The sequence below is a fragment of the Dendrobates tinctorius genome, unplaced genomic scaffold (genome assembly GCF_039654945.1).
Source record: "Dendrobates tinctorius isolate UK_male_01 unplaced genomic scaffold, ASM3965494v1 ptg000035l, whole genome shotgun sequence".
Taxonomy (NCBI): Eukaryota; Metazoa; Chordata; class Amphibia; order Anura; family Dendrobatidae; genus Dendrobates; species Dendrobates tinctorius.
Genome location: NW_027361703.1, coordinates 71868927 through 71889610, shown reverse-complemented (window position 1 = coordinate 71889610; position 20684 = coordinate 71868927). Strand labels below are relative to the sequence as shown.

Sequence of the window (20684 nt, the reverse complement as noted above, 5' to 3'; positions counted from 1 at the left end):
ATAAGATGTGTATATGGGATTGTTGAGCTCTGTAATATACAATTTTCCATGCTGTAAACTATGCAAGAACACAAACCAGTGTCATGTACTGAAACAGGAAATTACATTCTGGCATATGTATTAAATGTTTTGCTCTGTATTATCAGTATTACGAGTATTTTTATGACTTTTAATAAAATCATATCTTTTTTCTATTAAATTACTTTTTTTTTACTTTGTGACATAGTAATATGAAATTGACATTTTCAGATTCTACAGAATCACTATGAAACTTGGGCCAAAAAACAATTGCAGCTTTATTTTATGAGTGAATATATGGTCCGATGCATAAGATTTGTGGCTTAAAGAACGTCATGAATTTGATGAGTGGAGATCGTACGTTGCGTCACGATTCCGTCCCACCATAGTTTTGTCAGAGCTGGGTGAAAATGGGGTGAAAACAACAAAAGTCGCTACATTTTTGTGTAGCCTCACATTGTGTGACTTTTCAAAGATTTTTACGTCAGTTTTCTGGCTTAAAAGCTTTGAGGAATCGGGACCATAGTGTACATTATAATATATCATCATATTTGAAATCTCCACTTTTTGAGTGACAGCTCTGTATTTACTGAAGGTTTTTATAATGAACCCTCAATAATGATCCCTAGGTTAAATTATAAGTGGCAGACTGGCAGCGCATGACAATGAGCCGTTTGAAGGGTGCATAACGATCAAAGTAATCTCCACAACCTATTGTTGAAATGAGTCCATGTACATACACGCTGTACACTAGTGACCACTCTACTGGGTATTGATTCATAGTTCCATTCACCTAAATGGGACAATGTTGGAATACCCAACACATGAGCGACTATACTTACAGGTAACTGAGCAGCGTAAACATTGATGTGACTACAAGGCTCACACAACAGTTACAGCCCCTTTAAACAGGTGACAGAGGTGACTACCAACCATCTATTGTGATCCTTTGAAACCCCTTTGAGGATAATTATACACAAGAGTAATAATACAAGTACTGCAATAATACAGAGTTCAATAGTGTTACTTCCATTGTAAAATCCCTATCAGTTCACAAATAATTTATGACTTTTTACACATCTATAACATTTCTAAGAATGGCAAGATAAAAAATACTCATACCAATGCCTTTATAGGTAGACCAGTGCAGAGTGGAACATCTGCGGAGATTTAAACGTATGACGTATGGGCGACACTTCCGTAAGATGTTGATTACAAATTTGTCTTGAATGTGATGCCTTACTGAAGAGAAATCAATCTACAAATAAATAAAACCAAATGTTCAACTATCATCCTGTGACCACATTGCTTCTCAGCAAGCCAACTTCTTGATTACTAGGGAGACGTATCTTTATACTTTACAAGTACTTTAAATGTCTACAGTTTGGTGGGGATCGGGGTACATAGTGCACCTTTGATCGCTTAAAAAACGCCCAAGAAGTGTGCAGCACAGGAGACAGGAACGCACAGTTCCAGCCTGAGCGCACAGAGCGGAGTACGGATTCAATAGAAAGAGCCTAAGCTTTCTACTGAATCCATGCTCTACTATGTGTGCCTTACCCTACAAAATTTATAAAACTACTGGAAGTTGATAAACTTTTTAAGTTTGAGTAAAATAGTGTGTATGGGGGGGGAGCAATTTAAGCTTTTACATATAAATTTCTTTGGGGAGGGAAGGTAAATTCTTTTCTTTTATAAATGCTTTTTATCAGTTTTGAATCTGTGATCACTTGGTTGCATATGCAATATACTGAAATACTGCAGAACTGCACTCGATTGTACAATTACTTGTGTTCTGTGGCGCCCATCTACAGAAAGGACGTCATAGAAGTAATGTTATGGCAGAAGCATTTAGAAGACACCTGGTTGCTGTGGAAAAACATTGGAACCCCTGCAATAGCAATGAATGGATGTGTTGTCTGTCTCTGGAATTATGCCTGTCATGTTGGAGGCACTATGACACTATCATGCTTGACAGCAGCACCTAAAGGGTTAAATTGTTGAGCTCAAAGCTAAGTGTAACATAGACAGCACTATGTATGGTGACAGTCACCATGGGTTTACATTTTGTATAGATTAGCAATTTTGTTTTTAATGTTCATCTGGTGGCTCTTTGCTCTCCTCCTCCCTTCTCTCAGTGTTAGAGATAGCAGCGCAGAGTGGAGGGTTGCAACCAGATTTCTACAGCATGGAAATGGGATAAAATACATTATATTAAGGAGGGAAGCAAAACACGCTATAAAAATGAAGAACATCAAATGAAAAATGAAATAATCCCAGAATGGCTATAGAAACTGTGCTGATATATGGGCAGTGCAGAGAGCAGGACCTTGGATACAGAGCTTTCACCCAGGATATATTACTGGGAGAGACACTCCTGCAAAAGAAAAAGCTGAAACTGCATACCAGGAGTCTGAAAATAAATGAAGGTTGCAGCCTGCAATTTTACTAGCTAAAAGTAACCAAAACTAAAATAAAAAAATAATGTCATAGGTGTCTACAACCTTTAAAGAGTGCAGCTTAGCCCTCCAAACATCTGTTTCAACAAATACATGCATTCTTTATGAAATAATTCTACAGCATTTTCTGGATTGTAACTGTCCCCTATTATTGCTCTTGGAAATAACCGACAACTGAGTGTGCTACCACTGACCTGGTCATTAGGGTGTGTGACAATTTCTAATAGTGTAAGTTGTATAATGATATGCCTCATTGACAAATCATAAGATAGCAGTCACTTGGCAATTTCTGGATAAGACAAACGGTACTAGAATTGGATAAACCTGATTGTAAAGGTTAGGGTACATATTCAGAAACTAGAAATGATTAATCAAAAACACTGAAGTATCTTTTGTATCTAAGTTTATAGAACTTCTAATAACTACTGTATTAAATTCTACACATCTAATATTTCTGTGCGGTGTTGCTATCAGTGTATCAAGAGAGGGAGAAGAGGGTTGAATTGACAATCCAACACAATGGGCAGCCCTTTGAACACATTTTATAAGTGGTCATAAACTTGTAAATAACTCTTGCAAGAAAAAAGTTACATTAAAACCAAGCACACCATTGTTTTTCTTGTGAAACTTTCAATAAGTTTGATGTGTCACATGACCCTCTTCCCACTGGAAAAAATAAAGTTGGATCCAAAATGGCCGACTTCAAAATGGCCGCCATGGTCACCACCCATCTTGAAAAGTTTCCCCCCTCCCATAAACTAATGTGCCACAAACAGGAAGTTGATATCACCAACCATTCCCATTTTATTTAGGTGTATCCATATAAATGGCCCACCCTGTATATTATCTCACAAAGCAGACTTTTCTTTGTATCCCTTCATGCATATAACATGCAATAAATAGAAATGGACTTACACTATTCCAGAGTGAACTATTTTGAGTTATTATCTTCCAAGATCTGCACACTTGAGCACTCCTCGCTAGATCTACCAAATCCATGAAGCCAAATATCTGGAGGAAAACACAGCAACGCGCTATTTAGCATATGGAAAATATAAAAGATGAAAAATGGGAAAAACAAACCTAGCACAGTATTTGTAACCACAATATAAATGTGCAGTGTGTTATGGAAACATGTGTTTTCAAGAAGCAGTAAGAAAACAGCACAAGTAATGAAGTAATATTTCTTCTACAATGTATACTGTGCAATACCCAAATAGAAATGTTTTTAAGAAAAAGAAACATTGTAAACATAATCTAGAAGCATTATTTTGACATTTTCAACTTACAAGTGTTACATGAAATGACTTGAAATGTGTTTGCCAGAATTTATTGTCTTTGTCATATACATGTGCAGGGGGTTATGTAACAGGCCTTTTGGTGCTCTGAATCCATCAGTCACGCACTGTCCCCCAAGGCTGTGTGAGCGGCATAGCACACTATATTAGTTTTGCCCAGAGAGATGTTTAATTCTTTATAACAAATCAAACATTTTCCAACCAACTCTTCATTCCAAATCTTTTATTCCATATGGGAAAAATTGGCACTCACAATAAATCCAAATATTATGTAGTTTCATACGCGTTTCAGACTAAAAAAAAGTCCTTAATCATGGATGTCTTTGGAAACAAGAGGTGGAAGTGGCATTTCCATGCTGAGAACCATTGAAACCATCAGTCAAAGTGAGCTGGGCTACATCTGCTTGCACATGTTTAATGGTTTCCCACCCTGCATCATATTAAAACATTGCAAGATCCAGTTATTGTGATCTGCTGTACTATTATGGTGCAGTGATGGAATGAACATGAGGAGCTATAGCAATGTTAAATATACTTAATTTGTATATTTATTTATTGAGGATTTCTTACAATATGCAAAATTTCAAAGAAAATGTCACAATGTTTCTTATAAAAAAAAAGTAGTGGTTTATTGGATTATTCATGAAAAAGAATCATTGTATTGGGGCTCGGACTGAACACTCATATCCGAGATGTGGTATGAATGGGGCCCATCTGATGCATATGCTATAGGAATGTGTTGATATAGGCCACTATTGGGTGGGGGTGACCTCCTGATTAAACAAGTATTCGGGATGCACATACAACTTGTTCCTAGGATTGGCATACCGGGCCTTCTGGAGGTGGGGTAGATTTAAGATCCCCTGTGACTACCACCATTCTGAGAATACGGTTTCTGGCCAGGAAATTGTTAACATTGCACTGGTTAGACCGTAATCCCCCAACAATGGATGAATTGAAAGCTAAAATTAGTCTAGGTTCACATTTGCATTTGAGTCCGCAGCGTATCATCCGCATTCCCAAACGCATTAAAAATGCATGCAAACGCATGTTAACGCAGTTTTTTTATTGGAATCATCTTACGCATGACGCGAAAAAATGCAGCATTTGCATGCATGTGTATGCGTTTTTGCATGCGTTGCGTTTTTTATGTGCATGCGTTAGAAATTTCCAATTTTTTCCAGTAGCTTTTCCTTGACATCAGACACCCAGTAGGCGTGTCTCATGGGATTTCTATATAAATAGACACACTGCACTGAGGAAATCCTCGTCTTTGGCTGCTGTATCTAACTGCAAGATGGATCTTGACCTGGACAGCTTCCTAGAAGATCTGGCTGCTGCTGCCTTTGCTTTAGCTTGTCAAGAACACAGCAGAAGAGAAAGACGGAGAAGACATTGTCGTCGCTATTGGCAACACCCCATTCTTGAACTCCATGAGAGCCATGGAGCCTACCACTCTTTGTACACCGAGCTGCAGAAAAGCCCGGAGTTTTTTGACTGCACGAGGATGTCGCAACAGAGCTTCCATGACTTGCTATTACGGGTCCAGAGATCCATCACCAGGCAGGACATACAGCTCCATCGAGCAATTCATGCTGAGGAACGTCTCTTGGTCACCCTGAGGTACGTAGTATTGAAAAAGAAACTCCTGTCACAAATAAGACTAACTCTACCCTATCCCTAAGCAGTGTACTGATTTTTGTTTCTCACTTTCTTTTCCGCAGATTCCTGGCTACTGGAGAGACATTGTCATCGTTGCATTTCCAATTCCGGATTGGAGTATCCACCCATTCTGGGATTATTGTAGACACTTGTCGTGCTTTAGTTGGCATTCTGCGGCAAGAATTCCTCCCCCAACCCACAAGTGAACTCTGGATTGATAATGCTTCCAAATAGACTCTCCCACATTAACCAGGACCATTCCCCCCTATGTTGGAGAGGATGCGGGCAACAGGGTAATCTTTACCACATCTTTTGGTGTTGCCCGAAACTAAAACGTCTCTGGCTTCAGGTTTCTCGTCATATTGACTCCTTCACCGAAAACTTTACCTTGAGTCCCCAAAAAGCTTTGCTTTCCTTGGACTTGGATCAACTACAACTTTCAGTGAGACAGGTAGTGATACACATCCTTTTGGTAGTTAAAATAACTTGGCCTACTTTTGGAAGAAACCTGACCCTCCTAAATTTTCAGACATCCTAGACAAAATCTACTAACATAATGCTATTGAATAGAGGTTCACAGTTAGTAATAATAATATTCTCGCATACAATAATAAGTGGAAGGTCTGGATAGTAAATTTAGATGAGTTTAAATTTCTCTCACGCACCTCCTTAAGTGGTTGGACTAGACCGTCCTCATACATCTCCTCCTTAAAGGTTCAGCATTATTATACCTCTATTAATGTATGCTTTGTTACAAGGGTTCCCTATTTTTTTTATTCTTACCCTTACCCTTCCTATGTACATTTACCCTTTTCCCTCCCCCCTCCCCTTTTCTTGTTCCCCCTCCCTAGCCACCTCCTAGTTTTATAAAAAAAAAAACTTTAATAAAAATATTTAAAAGGAAAATGAAAAAAAAAATGCTTCCAAATTCCATGAAATTTGTAATTTTCCTAACTGTGTGGGGGCTGTGGACGGCAAACATATTAGGATTATGAAACCAGCTGCAAGTAGTACAGAGTACTTCAATTATAAAAAATATTTTTCCATTGTTCTAATGGCTATTGCGGATGCTGATTGTAGATTTGTTGCCGTGGACATTGGCTCATTTGGACGAGGAAATGACTTGCAGACATTCAAAAACTCTGACATGGGCCAACGTCTGTATGGGAATGATTTTCATTTTCCGCCGCCATGACCTCTGCCCAACACTGATGGACCGCCAATGCCTTTTGTTGTTGTTGGTGATGAGACACTCCAAATGTGTGCCAACCTCATTAAACCAAACTCAAGTCAGAACTTAAATTACACAAAAAAATTTACAACTACAGACTGACAAGGGCACGGAGAACCGTGGAGTGTGCATTTGGATATCTGATATCGAAATGACGCATTTTGTGCACATCCATTAATCTAAAAATTGACACTATTGATGAGGTTGTGAAAGCATATGTTATTCTGTACACCTACATCATGGTAAAAGAGCGACCAAGCTTACAACCTGAGGAGCCTGTTACATTGCATGATTATCAATTTCACCCTCTGAGAACCACAGTGGAAGTTGCCCAGATGAGGGATAAGTTTGCCACTTACTTTGTTTCAGATAACGGACGTGTGGCATGGCAAGATGAAATGATTCAAGCCGCTAAGTTAAATGTACCTGTTATGTTTTGTAACTCTTATGTTTAAAACATACCTGTAATGTCAAATATTACATACCTGTTATGTTTAAATGTAGCTGTGATGTTAAAATGTACATGTAATGTAAACATTTACCCCTAATGTTTGCTGAGTTAAATATAATCTACCTTCCCTCAAAAATAAAGTGTTTTTGTGTTGTACCTTACCTCAAAAATAAAGTGTGTTTGTGCCGGCGGCACATAAAGATACAAATAACACAAGATATAGTGCTAACAAAATACAACTTTTATTTTCAACACTTTTACAAAAAAAATGGTTAAAGTTGGGGTGATTTGTTTTTTCTTCGGGGTTTACGTGAGGGTGAAATGGGGAGGACCTTGGAGGTGTGGAGCTGTGAGGATTGGGTGGTAGTTGATGAGTAAGGGGAAGGGTGTACAGGGGAAGGGGCAACAAATTGAAGGATTGGATCAGGGATGGCAGTGGAAACATTGGGGATAGATGACAAAGTGGAATCATGGGAATCAATAGACAAACTGGAAGGAACAAAGACACAAGGCAAGGTAGTGACAAATTGGTAGGTGAGGGTGGAGGTGGTGGGTTCAAGGTGGACAAATTGTTTTGGCTCCTGATTTTGGTCCTGGGGCCAAGATTTTTTTTGGACCTCGCTTTTCTTGGAAGAGTGGGAGTGCTGGCCTCTGTAGCAGTCATCTGGCATGGTGCTGGACTGGGCCGCAATGGGGATACTGCTGGCTGCAGGGGTGCAGGAGTGGGCAGGGGTGCTGGACTGGGCAGGGTTGCTGGACTGGGCAGCATCGTTGTTACTGCTGGTTGCATGGATGCTGGACTCTGGAGCATGGTGGATGATGCTGGCTGCAGGGTTGATGGACTTGGCAGCGTGGTCGCTCAGTGAACTGAAGGCGGTGTTGGTGGCAGATAGTTTGGTGCTGTGGGAGCTGGAAAGTAGATTGGCTGCTGGTAATATCCTCCGGCCTGTTGATTGTAGGATTGTGACTGCTGCTGGAACTGCTGCTGCTGCTGTAATGCATGGCTGTATGCAACCTGGCAGACCTGCATGATGTTCAGCCTCAGTTGAGGTGTAAGGTTTTCCGACACGCTCCGCTCAATTGCAGAAAAAAATGTAGCACCAGTCTCTCAAGGTCGGCTTCCAGGCGATCAAGGCGTTTGTTGACTTCCTTGAATCCACTCTTCACTCAGCAATCAATCTAATCCCATCCTGGAAGACCGAGTTTAATTGAATAAACTCGGGCATGCCTGACCTCTCCCAGGCCCTCTGCCGCTGACAAGAAGACCCAGGAAAATCCGAGGCAGAGGGCTGGGAGAGGGGAAAACCTGATGAATCGACTGCCTCTTCCCCAACCTGTGAAGTCTGCAAGGTTGCTCCATCGCTGGTGGATGACTGGGACTGCGTCTGTTCAGTGGCTGGTAGATGAGGGGCCACTTCAACCGAGGATGATCCGGGTTGTGTGGTGCTGCACCAGGTTCTGTGTGGAAAAGAGAAAAACATTAGTGCAAAAATCAAGGTTGTGTTGTACTGCTCCTGGTTCTGTGTGTGGAAAAAAAATTAAACATTAGTAAAAAGAAAAAAAAATTATTTACTTATGTTCGCTGAGTAAGCGCAGGCCTCAGAAAGGAAAGGTCCCGGTGATACTTGTATTTGTAGAACCTTGCAGCAGAACCACTTCAAACCCGAAACTCCTCTCTCATGTCTTTGTTGAAGCGGTCCTTCATTGAGCGCCAACAGATTTTGATTCGCTACACTGTGAAGGGGAAAAAAAAATTAGAAAACAATAAACATCCATTCCCTGGTTCACACCACATTGCAATACTTGTACAATAAATACAATAGTAAGTATATATCCAATAAATTTATGTTTATAAAAGATAAAATGTAAAATATGATGTATATCCACTAAAAAATTGAATGGCAGACCATTCGGTAATATCAGATAGAGAAAAGAGGTAATGGATCAGTGATCTAACAAATAAAGTAAAAATAGGACAAAAAAATTGTCAATTTCAAATACCTTTATTATTGAATGGGTGTAAATTTACACTACATGCATAAGTAGCCGCACCATAAAAATAAAACTATACTAAATACCACATATAATAGAATAGACCCATAAATAACAAATATATTCCAAATATATCTAGATGGTATGTAAATCACAGCAAATTATTTATCAATCAAAAACAAAAACAAAAGGGAGTCCCAGATAAAAATATATAAAGAGAGAAAATGCAAATATGTAATATAAATAAAACACAATATATAAAGTACAAAATTCACAAAGATCTACTGCACAATACCACATTCATAAGTATATAAGTGAATAAAAACAAGAGAAACTCCAAATTAGTGCAAAAAGTGCAATATGCAAAGGAATTCCCAGTTGATGTTATACAAGATATCACATTCTTATATATATATATATATATATATAGGTAAATAGATTGATAAAAAATATATATATATCAACTGCTCAATAATAATCAGTACAAAAATCGTAGTTACCTACCGTTAACGGTATTTCTCTGATCCCATGACGGCACCACAGAGAGAGGGGATCCGACAGGAAACCTACCGATAAAAAGGCGGTACCTCTCTCCCGTATCAGTTGTTTTACAGAGCATTAACGGAACTTCAGCCTAATACTAACACAACACTTTAAGAAAAAGGAATTTCTATAATCATTAAACTGCATAGAGGAGACACCACGTGACTTTTTGACTAAACTGTATTTACAATAAGTGCATACCCCACGCGTGTAGGGAGGGAATATACGGGTGCCGTCATGGGATCAGAGAAATACCGTTAACGGTAAGTAACTAAGATTTTCGCCTTCCCCCATGACAGCACCACGGAGAGAATTGCAGAGACTATCTATTAGGGGGTGACCACTGCCTCCAGCACCCTTCTACCAAAGGTTAGATCTGAGGAGGTAGCTAGGTCCAGCCGATAGTGGTTAACGAAAGTTGAAGGAGAGGACCAAGTAGCGGCTCTACATATCTGCTCAATGGAGACGCCTGCTCTCTCTGCCCAGGAAGTTGACACCGCTCTTGTGGAATGGCCCGTTATACTGCCTGGAATGTCCACACCTTCTGACGAGTACGACAATGTGATGGCGTCCCTTATCCACCTCGCCAGCGTGCTCTTTGATGCCTTTTGCCCTTTCTTTGGCCCCTGGAAGCAGACAAAAAGAGACCTATCTTTCCTACACTCCCTGGTTGCCGCTAAGTATTCCATTAGGCATCTCCTGACATCTAATGTGTGCAAGGTCTCTTCTCCCTTGTTTTTGGGATTGGGGCAAAAGGAGGGGAGGGAGATTTCCTGAGTTCTGTGGAATCGGGACGCTACCTTCGGCAGATAGGCTGGGTCTGTCCTAAGTACCACCCTGTCATCCAGAATCTGTGTAAATGGAGGGAAGGCTGACAGGGCCTGGATGTCGCTAATTCTACGGGCTGATGTGAGGGCTACCAAGAGGGAGGTCTTGAGAGATATTAATTTTAGCGGTGCTTCCTGCAAAGGCTCAAAGGGGGGCTTGGTCAGGGCTGAGAGTACCAAGTTTAGATCCCAGGGAGGGGTGTGTAGGGAAGACACAGGCCTGGATCTACTGACTGCCTTAATGAACCTGGACACCCAACGATTCCCTGCCAAGTCACAGTTGTATAGGGCCCCCAGGGCTGCCACTTGAACCTTTAATGTGCTGGTAGCTAGGCCTTTCTATAAGCCCCTTTGTAGGAACTCTAAGATCTTTGATATGGGTACCTTCCCCTTTGGACTAGCCTTTGATACTGAAAGGAACTTCCTCCAGACCCTCCCGTACTGTTTAGTGGTTATCGGCTTCCTGCTTCGTAGTAGAGTGGATACTAAATTTTTGGAGACGCCTCTGTTGATTAATAGAGCCCTTTCAAATTCCAGGCCATCATGTGTAGGTTCTTCGCCTGAGGGTGCAGTACTGGGCCCTGGGAGAGTAAGTTCGGGATATCGGGGAGGACCCAAGGATCGGAGATGGACATTCTCCTCAACCAAGAGAACTACGTCCTTCTCGGCCAGAAGGGGGCTATTAATATTACCATTGCTTTGTCCTCCCGGATCTTCCTCAGAACTGATGAAATTAAGGCTATCGGTGGGAACGCATATGCAAGGGCAAAGTGCCAGGGGATCATAAGGGCGTCCAGGGCTATCGGGTCCCCGGATGGGTCTATGGAACAGAATGTTTTCACCTTCCGATTCGTCTTGTTGGCGAATAGGTCTATGTTGGGCTTCCCTCATAGCTTTGTGATCTGATTAAAAACTTCCTGGTTCAACTCCCACTTGCCCTGTCTTAGCTGTGTGCGACTTAAAAAGTCCGCCATCACATTGTCTGACCCTTTTATGTGTAATGCCATCAGTGAGCCTAGGTTCCCCTCTGCAAAGTGGAAAATTGACTTTGTCACCTTCATAAGGGTATGGGATCTCGTGCCCCCCTGATGATTTAAGTAAGCAACTACAGTGATGTTGTCCGAGAACTCTCTTACATGGTGGCCTCTGAGGGAGTTTAGAAAATACAGGAGGGCGCGTTTCACTGCCAATAGCTCCTTCATATTCGAGGAGGCTGTCTTTTCGCTTTCTGTCCAGGCTCCTTGTGCTACCTGGTTGTCCCAGTGAGCCCCCCACCCCCTGGGGCTTGCGTCTGTAGTAAGGATCTCAGAGACCGGTATCACCCAAGGAACCCCCCTGGATAGGTTGGATGGTTTCGTCCACCATTGTAGAAAAGCGAGCTGTTACGGGTGAGATGTTTAACTGCCCTTCTAAATTCCCGTGAAGAGAAATCTGTGCCTCTAGTATCTCCCACTGGAGATCTCTTGTATGAGCTTGGGCCCACTGGACTGCTGCTAGGCAGGCTGTCATTGAGCAGAGCAAGGACATGGCCTTCCTGAGTGTCATTACTGTCCGTGTTATTGCTCCTGTTGCTAGCTGTTCTATGTGTAGCCTTTTCCCTTCGGGGAGACGGCACTCCTGCCTGATGGAATGTATGGTTATGCCCAAATATTCTTGCACTTGGCTCGGAATTAACCGAGATTTCGGTAGGTTCAGCAGCCAACCTAGGTTGGACAAAGATTCCATAGTCTGGTTCAACTGGTCTCTGCAATGACCGGGGGAATTGCCTACTACTAGGAAGTCATCCAAGTATGGGACTATTAGGACGTCCTGTTCTCTCAAGTGTGCCATGGCCTCTGATATGATTTTCGTGAATACTCTCGGGGTGATGGCCAGCCCGAATGGGAGGGCTTTGAATTGGTAATGCTTTATTTCTCCCCCTATTGTGACTGCTATCCTGAGAAACCGATGATAGTCCGTGTGTATGGGGACGTGATAGTACGCGTCTTCCAAGTCGAGTACTGTCATGTAACAAGATGGAAACATCTTTACTGTGGATTTTATTGTTTCCATCTTGAATGGAGGAATCACTAGGCATTTGTTTAACCTTTTTAGGTTCACTATCGTCCTGAATGTCCCATCTGGTGTCTTCCGCAAGAAGATAGGGGAATAGAAGCCTTCTCCTTTTTCTTGGTGGGGAACCTCCTGCAACACCGATTTCTCCACCAGGGTCTGAATCTCCTGTTGTACTGCAGCTTGCTCTTCTATCAACTGCCTCTGTGGGGTCACTACCAAAGAGGGTTTGGGTGAGGTGTGGAATTTTAATTTGAGACCTGTTTCTACGATGCTTAGGATCCAGGAACTGCTTGATATCATTTCCCAGGTCGGGAAGAAGAGGCCCAATCTTACCCCTACCTGGGAGACACCTTCATTGGGGTTGCTTCTTGTCTGCCGGTTTCCCGAACATGAACCCCTTCCCTTTGCCTCTTCTATCTTCCCACTTGTCCTGGGAGTTTTTAAGTGGCTTCTTTTGGATAAATTTCCTGCTCCAAAAACATTTGAAGGGGAAATTGGATGGGTTAGGGAAAGACTTCTTTTTATCCCCTGCTTTCTCAAGTATGTCGTCCAGTGTGGGCCCGAAAAGGAATTCACCTTCGCAGGGGATGGAGCACAACTTTGTTTTTGTTTGCAGGTCTCCCGTCCAGCACTTGAGCCATAGAGCCCTTCTAGCTGCATTCGAGAATGAGGCTGCCCTGGCTGTCAACTTGATTGAATCCGCGGATGCATCCGCTAGAAATGCCGCTGCTCTTTTCATTAATGGGACGGAGTCCAGGATTGCTCCCCTTGGTGTTTTGTTCCTTAGTTGGTTGTCCAGCTGGTCCAGCCACACCATCAAGGCTCTGGCTGTGCAAGTGGCAGCTATAGCGGGTTTTAGTCCTCCTCCGGCTGCTTCCCAGGCTCCTTTTAGGAATGTATCCGCTTTTTTGTCCATAGGGTCTATCAGTGTCCCCATGTCCTCGAACGGCAGAGAAAATTTTTTCGAGGCTTTTGCTATGGCTACGTCCACTTTCGCCGCTTTGACCCAAAACGAACAGCTCGGCTCCTCAAAAGGGTATTTCCTTTTTGGTGCTAGGAGGCCCTTTTTCTCTGGCCTTTTCCACTCCCTCTGTATGAGCGCCTGGATTTTATCGTTCATGGGAAAAGACCTCCTCTTCTTCTGCTCTAACCCACTAAACATGGCGTCCTGAATCGTTCTTTTAGGCCTGGTGTCTACTAGCCCCATAGTGGTTCTGATAGCCTTTATTAAGTTATCCGTCTCTTCTATAGGGAAGCATCTGCGACCTTCATCCACAGAGGACGAGGAGCCGGATGACAGGCTATCTGTGTCTGATGAAGAAGATTCGCTCTCCCTATCACTAGGATCTGACTCGGGTTCCTTTCTTTTGGGTTTCTTATGCTTTTTGCTTTTTCCCTGAAGGGTTTTGAAGGTGTTCTCTACCTGATAGGCAATTAGGGCTCTAAGGTCAGAAGCGAACCCTGGGGATTCCTTGCATATTGTATGTTCAATGCAGGACTGGCAGAGCCTTTTTTCCCATGCCATGGGGAGCTCCTCCTTACAAAGTGGGCAAATCTTGTGGTTGGCCATCTGTGTGCACTTCTTCCCCTATAAGAGAAGGAGGACAGGCCCTAAATACAGCATATACGTTCACGTAGTCCACTTACCCGCCAGACAGAAGAAGGATACCGAATCAGACGTGGGCCCCGGATCTGCACGCGGCTTGTCCTTTGGGACCCCTGCCCCCCCGGACTCCTTGCTGTGTCTGGACTCCGAACAGCTGCTGCTGCTGTGTTGCTGTGAATGCTCCTTGGTCTCCTTCTTATGGTGCTGCTGCGGTGACTTCCGTGGCTGCTGCTGGTGTCCTGTGTCCAAGGATGCGTCCAGCAGCTGCTGCTCTTCTGGAGGCTCGGTGCTCATGGCGCCAGGTGACAGGCCGCGCTGTGCCCCCTGTGCTCTTTTAAGCTAAGTGAGGGGCGAGTTTCAAGAACAAAGTTTTTTGTTTCTTTTTTCTTTCCCCCTGCACGCGCGCACCCGGCCTCCCCAGCTGCTTTGCGTCGTATGACGTCGCGCGCTCCGCCCCGCACGTGTGCACCACCGCCGGCTCCCAGTGGTGCATTGCGCGGGTGGTGGCATATCCCCCGACCTGCTGGCGAGTGTGTGATGTTGCGTGCTCCGCCCCATGCGTGCGCACCACCGCCGGAGCGCGTGGGGGATAGCTGCGCCCGCTGGTGCTGTCCCACCCCAGTACCTGCTCCGGCCCAGGGCCTCCCCGGCCGCCATGGAGGACGCCATCCTGAGAGAGAGAACGGATCTTCTTGCTGCCGCCTCTCCCCGCACACACCCTGGAGGCCTGCTGACCCCAGCGGTGGCGCCTCGGGTAACCGCCCCAGCTGGGACAGGGGGCTCCCGCTGCCATCTTCCAGACTGGTCAGCCCCGGCATCTGGTAAGTCTGTAGGTTCCCTATGGGGACAGGAAACCAACTGATGAGGTAGAGAGGTACCGCCTTTTTATCTGTACGTTTCCTGTCCCCGTGGGGCGGATCCCCTCTCTCCATGGTGCCGTCATGGGGGAAGGAGAAATAAAGTGCTATGTGCAAGGAGCACCTAATTGATGTTTATATAAAGTATCAAAATACTCTGTGTATATACAGTTGTGGCCAAAAGTATTGACACCCCTGCAATTTTGTCAGATAATACTCAGTTTCTTCCTGAAAATGATTGCAAGCACAAATTCTTTGGTATTATTATCTTCATTTAATTTGTCTTAAATGAAAAAACACAAAAGAGAATGAAGCAAAAAGCAAAACATTGATCATTTCACACAAAACTCCAAAAATGGGCCAGACAAAAGTATTGGCACCCTCAGCCTAATACTTGGTTGCACAACCTTTAGCCAAAATAACTGCGACCAACCGCTTCCGGTAACCATCAATGAGTTTCTTACAATGCTCTGCTGGAATTTTAGACCATTCTTCTTTGTCAAACTGCTCCAGGTCCCTGATATTTGAAGGGTGCCTTCTCCAAACTGCCATTTTTAGATCTCTGCACAGGTGTTCTATGGGATTCAGGTCTGGACTCATTGCTGGCCACCTTAGAAGTCTCCTTTGCTTTCTCTCAAACCATTTTCTAGTGCTTTTTGAAGTGTGTTTTGGGTTATTGTCCTGCTGGAAGACCCATGACCTCTGAGGGAGACCCAGCTTTCTCACACTGGGCCCTACATTATGCTGCAAAATTTGTTGGTAGTCTTCAGACTTCATAATGCCATGCACACGGTCAAGCAGTCCAGTGCCAGAGGCAGCAAAGCAACCCCAAAACATCAGGGAACCTCCGCCATGTTTGACTGTAGGGACCATGTTTTTTCTCTTTGAATGCCTCTTTTTTTCTCCTGTAAACTCTATGTTGATGCCTTTGCCCAAAAAGCTCTACTTTTGTCTCATCTGACCAGAGAACATTCTTCCAAAACGTTTTAGGCTTTTTCAGGTAAGTTTTGGCAAACTCCAGCCTGGCTTTTTATGTCTCGGGGTAAGAAGTGGGGTCTTCCTGGGATAGTACGGGTTGACACTGTTGTACTCTTGGACTGCAGGGCAGCTTGAACTTGTTTGGATGTTAGTCGAGGTTCTTTATCCAACATCTGCACAATCTTGCGTTGAAATCTCTTGTCAATTTTTATTTTCTGTCCACATCTAGGGAGGTTAGCCACAGTGCCATGGGCTTTAAACTTCTTGATGACACTGTGCACGGTAGACACAGGAACATTCAGGTCTTTGGAGATGGACTTGTAGCCTTGAGATTGCTCAAGCTTCCTCACAATTTGGTTTCTCAAGTCCTCAGACAGTTCTTTGGTCTTCTTTCTTTTCTCCGTGCTCAATGTGGTACACACAAGGACACAGGACAGAGGTTGAGTCAACTTTAATCCATGTCAACTGGCTGCAAGTGTGATTTAGTTATTGCCAACACCTGTTAGGTGCCACAGGTAAGTTACAGGTGCTGTTAATTACACAAATTAGAGAAGCATCACATGATTTTTCGAACAGTGACAATACTTTTGTCCACCCTCTTTTTTATGTTTGGTGTGTAATTATATCCAATTTGGCTTTAGGACAATTCTTTTCGTGTTTTTTCATTTAAGACAAATTAAATGAAGATAATAATAACAAAGAATTTGTGTTTGCAATAATTTTCAGGAAGAAACTGAGTATTATCTGACAAAATTGCAGGGGAGTCAATACTTTTGGCCACAACTGTACATAACTATAGAAAGTGCACTCAGTGCACGAAAGTGCAAAATAAAGTGCTAAATATAATATGTGCAGAGTAAAGTGCTATATTTTGCTATATATATTTTTATTTATAATAGGGCTCCCTAAAATATCAAACAAAGCATCAAAGTATTCAATATATTTGCCGTGAGAGGGAAATATCAGAAGCTCTCATATGGATAAAAAGGTGCCATATATACTTGCATTGTCCAAGTTAGAATAAGGACTCCATAATGGAAAAGCACCGTGTATTACCTTATTATCAGGTAACAATGGTGCGGCACGTGCCTTGACGCGCATTTCGGAAGTGCTCTTTCGTCAGGGGGTGCACAAGAGTGCACTTTGTATGGTTATGTATATACACATCGTATTTTGATACTTTATATAAACATCAATTAGGTGCTCCTTGCACATAGAACTTTATTTTGCACTTATTATTATTGAGCAGATGATTGATAAAAAAAATATATATATATATTTATCAATCTATTTACCTATATATACAGTATATGGATGCGGTATTTTGTATAACATCAACTGGGAGTTACTTTGCATATTGCACCTTTTGCACTAATTTTATAGAGTATTTTCTCTTGTTTTTATTCACTTATTATATACTTATGAATGTGGCATTGTGTAGTAGGTCTTTGTGAATTTTGCACTTTGCATTTTATATATTGTGTTTTATTTATACTACATATTTGCAATTTCTCTCTCTATATATTTTTTTATCTGGGGCTCCCTTTTGGTTTTGATTGATTATTTGCTGTGATATATGGATATATATGGAATATATAGGTTATTTATGGGTCTATTCTATTATATGTGGTATTTAGTAAAGTTTTATTTTTATGGTGCGGCTAGTTATGCATGCAGTGTAAATTTACACCCATTTAATAATAAAGGTATTTTAAATTGACTTTTTTTGTCCTATTTTTACTTTATTTGTTAGATCACTGATCCAGTACCTCTTTTCTCTATCTCACATTGCAATACTTACCAAAATCAGTTCTTCCTCGTGGCCTGGCACGGTCCTAACCAGGCAGCAGCGATGTTGCCACTTCTTCCCAGAGCCGTCGAATCACCACATTGTCGGAGTGCTGACGGTCACAGGTATCCCACAATGGTACTCGCTCTTGCACAAGGTGAATAAATTGTGTGGCTTCTTCCCGTTGTGAAATCTATAGATAAAATAGAAAAAAAGAATTTTAAGTAAAACTGAAAAAAAAATTGTATTACAACTCTGATGAAAAGAATACTTACACCTCGTCTTTCCTCTTGAGACACATGAGCCCGACGAAGCTGGGAAGAATCCTCTCCACAGGGCTGCTCCTGCTCTTCATCACTGCCAGGTACCTGTAAAGAAATTAAATGATTTAACACATGTGGAGTATTGCCAGTCAGTACATACCAATCAGTATAGCAAATGTGATTACATAATCTTTGTCCAACCTGGGAAGAAGTCTGTTCTTCACTTGAGGACATTTTGAAGTGCAGGCAGCAGTCAAGTGAAACACTACAGAAAAGAACAGAAGAAAAATTAAACTTGTAAAGATCCAAAAACAATGTAGAACAAAAAAAAATGAACAACAATACTTACATTACAGGCAGTAGTCCAACACCACAGCAGTCAGCACAGGCCAGGGACAGAAAGCAGCAACAGGAGACAACCACAGCACCAGGAGACGACCAGTAGAAAACAGCTGCACCAGTACCAGTCCAGTCGACACGTCTACAAGTAAACAGAAAAAAAATTTAGTACAAAGTACAAACAGCAGTGAGAGAGGATTACATTTTCTAAGGTTCTATACTTACATAGCCAGTGCTGTGGTATGAGAGTTACGATCTTTCTGTGTCCACACTTCCTTTTATAGAGCTCTCAATTAGCAGGTGGTTGAATCACTTCCTGGACCAACTTATTAAAATAACGCATGCGTTTAGAACGCATGTGCGTATGCATGTCCTTGTGTATGCATGCGTTCCCATAGACAGTAATGCGTTTATTTGACGCACTCATCCGCATGCACATGAATGCGCATATTTGACGGATTTTGCCGCTTCCAAAAATCCAGTATATTGCGTTTGCCGGACCCCGCCGCACGCTGAAAAACAACGCATGCGTACGCTGACACATGCAAACTGATGCAAACGCTTACCCCTGCGTACACCATGTTAAAGATAGGCAAACATGATGCATACGGATTGCTGCGGATGAAACGCTGCGCAAACAGACGCAAATGTGAAACCAGCCTTAATAATATCATATGCCTGGAGATAGGCACACAATAAAAAAAGTTTATAGATATATGAAAACGGTGGCTGGTCACCTTTGAAGCGGAATTGGTGGAGCTACTCAGAATAACTGTACTAGACCAGTCGGCCATTTCTGCCTTTTCAAATATTATATGTTGAGGACATATGGATACTAATTATTTTCTGTTCATAAACATGTTGTTAGTGAACATACAACCAATACTAGTTTTGGCATAATCCTTGTATTTAATAACGTGTGACCAGTCTTTGGGAAAATCTTCAATTGGACAAAATTGATAACTTTGTTTGGCATGTACTACCTTGGCAGGTATAGGACTATATAAACTTTAGGGGTTAAACTTGTTTATGAAGTTTCTTGTGTTTGTACTATAAGGTATAATGTATGTAATTGTAAAATGATTTGATTTACAAAAGAAAAGAATCATTGCAGCAAAACATAAAGTAGTTACAAAGAGATTGTCGATTGTCCATTTGTCCATAATTAACTCATTAGTTGAAGTTGATCCATCTTTTCCTGGATTTTGAATGGTAGTTTGTGTCTGTCTGTGTCAATAACATGGCTCAAGATGTTACATGAGTAGGAGCACATGTGTCAGGCCTTTATCCATGAGTGAATGTTCAAGTTCTGATACCAAGAGACGCACATCCAAACTGTTGCACGTAGACCCTTTTAATGAATGAAGTCAGTGAAGTGACCCCTCTGTGTGTGTAACGTGCAAAATTACTCCTCCCAGTCTTTAGCTATCAGATCTGTATTTACAATACTGAGATATTAGCAAATTATTTTTAAGGTGAAGAACCTTCACATAAATTTAAACATGGTTATCTTTATCTGAGTTCTAGAAGTTATATTAACATCTGGACGCTGCAGTTATCATGCGCCACAAAATCGCAGCAAAACATTAAAGGGAACCTGTCAGGTCCCCATGCCCCAAGCATCACTAGCAGTTGTGTCTACAAAGCTAAATTCCCTGCCTAACAGTCCTCTTATTACATTACACACAAACAGATCTTTAGAAAAGTATTTCTAAAGTCCGTTTATGATATGTAAATGAGGCCTTTAACTAGTCAATGGGATGTTAGTGTCCCAAGACTAGTTGGCCTACCTAGCATGTTAGAACATCCCTGTGGGTGGGACAACAGGACTTACAAGCACTGGCGTCATAGTTACCGCTAAACTTACCTCGCACAGGTTTGCGCATTCTTTCCCTCACTACATTGATTCTCCGAAACCGGGTGTACACGTGCTATGCATACGTGCAGACACTCCCGGTCATGTGCAGTGCCCCTCTCTGAAGCCTGGTGTATCTGTCCCAGCTTCAGAGGATTAATGATGAACGTGGAAGAAGCTGCGCACATGTGCGAGGTATGTATGGCATTTGCAAGTTATGTTATCACACCCACATAACATGCTAAGTGGGCCGACAAGTCTGGAGACACTAACGCCCCCTTGACTAGTCAAAGGCCTCATTTACATATCATAAATGGACTATAGAAATACTTTTTATAAAGATCTGTTGGTGTGTAATGTAATAAATGAACGTTACACAGGGTATTTAGCTATGTGGACAACTGCTGGTGGTGCTGGGGGCATGGGGGACCTGACAGGTTCCCTTTAAGTCTGAATCTATC

General features: G+C 42.3%; 1 protein-coding gene across 1 annotated transcript in view; it reads right to left on the bottom strand.

Annotated features, from left to right (window-relative positions):
* FBXL13 (F-box and leucine rich repeat protein 13) overlaps positions 1-20684 on the bottom strand; it is a 396865-nt gene that overhangs the window by 184587 nt on the left and 191594 nt on the right. Inside the window, exons 8-9 of the mRNA XM_073573638.1 lie at positions 3393-3488; positions 1141-1276 (exon numbers count right to left, since the gene is read on the bottom strand). Of these exons, the coding sequence (XP_073429739.1) occupies positions 1141-1276; positions 3393-3488 (232 nt within the window). The remainder of the gene's footprint in view (positions 1-1140; positions 1277-3392; positions 3489-20684) is intronic.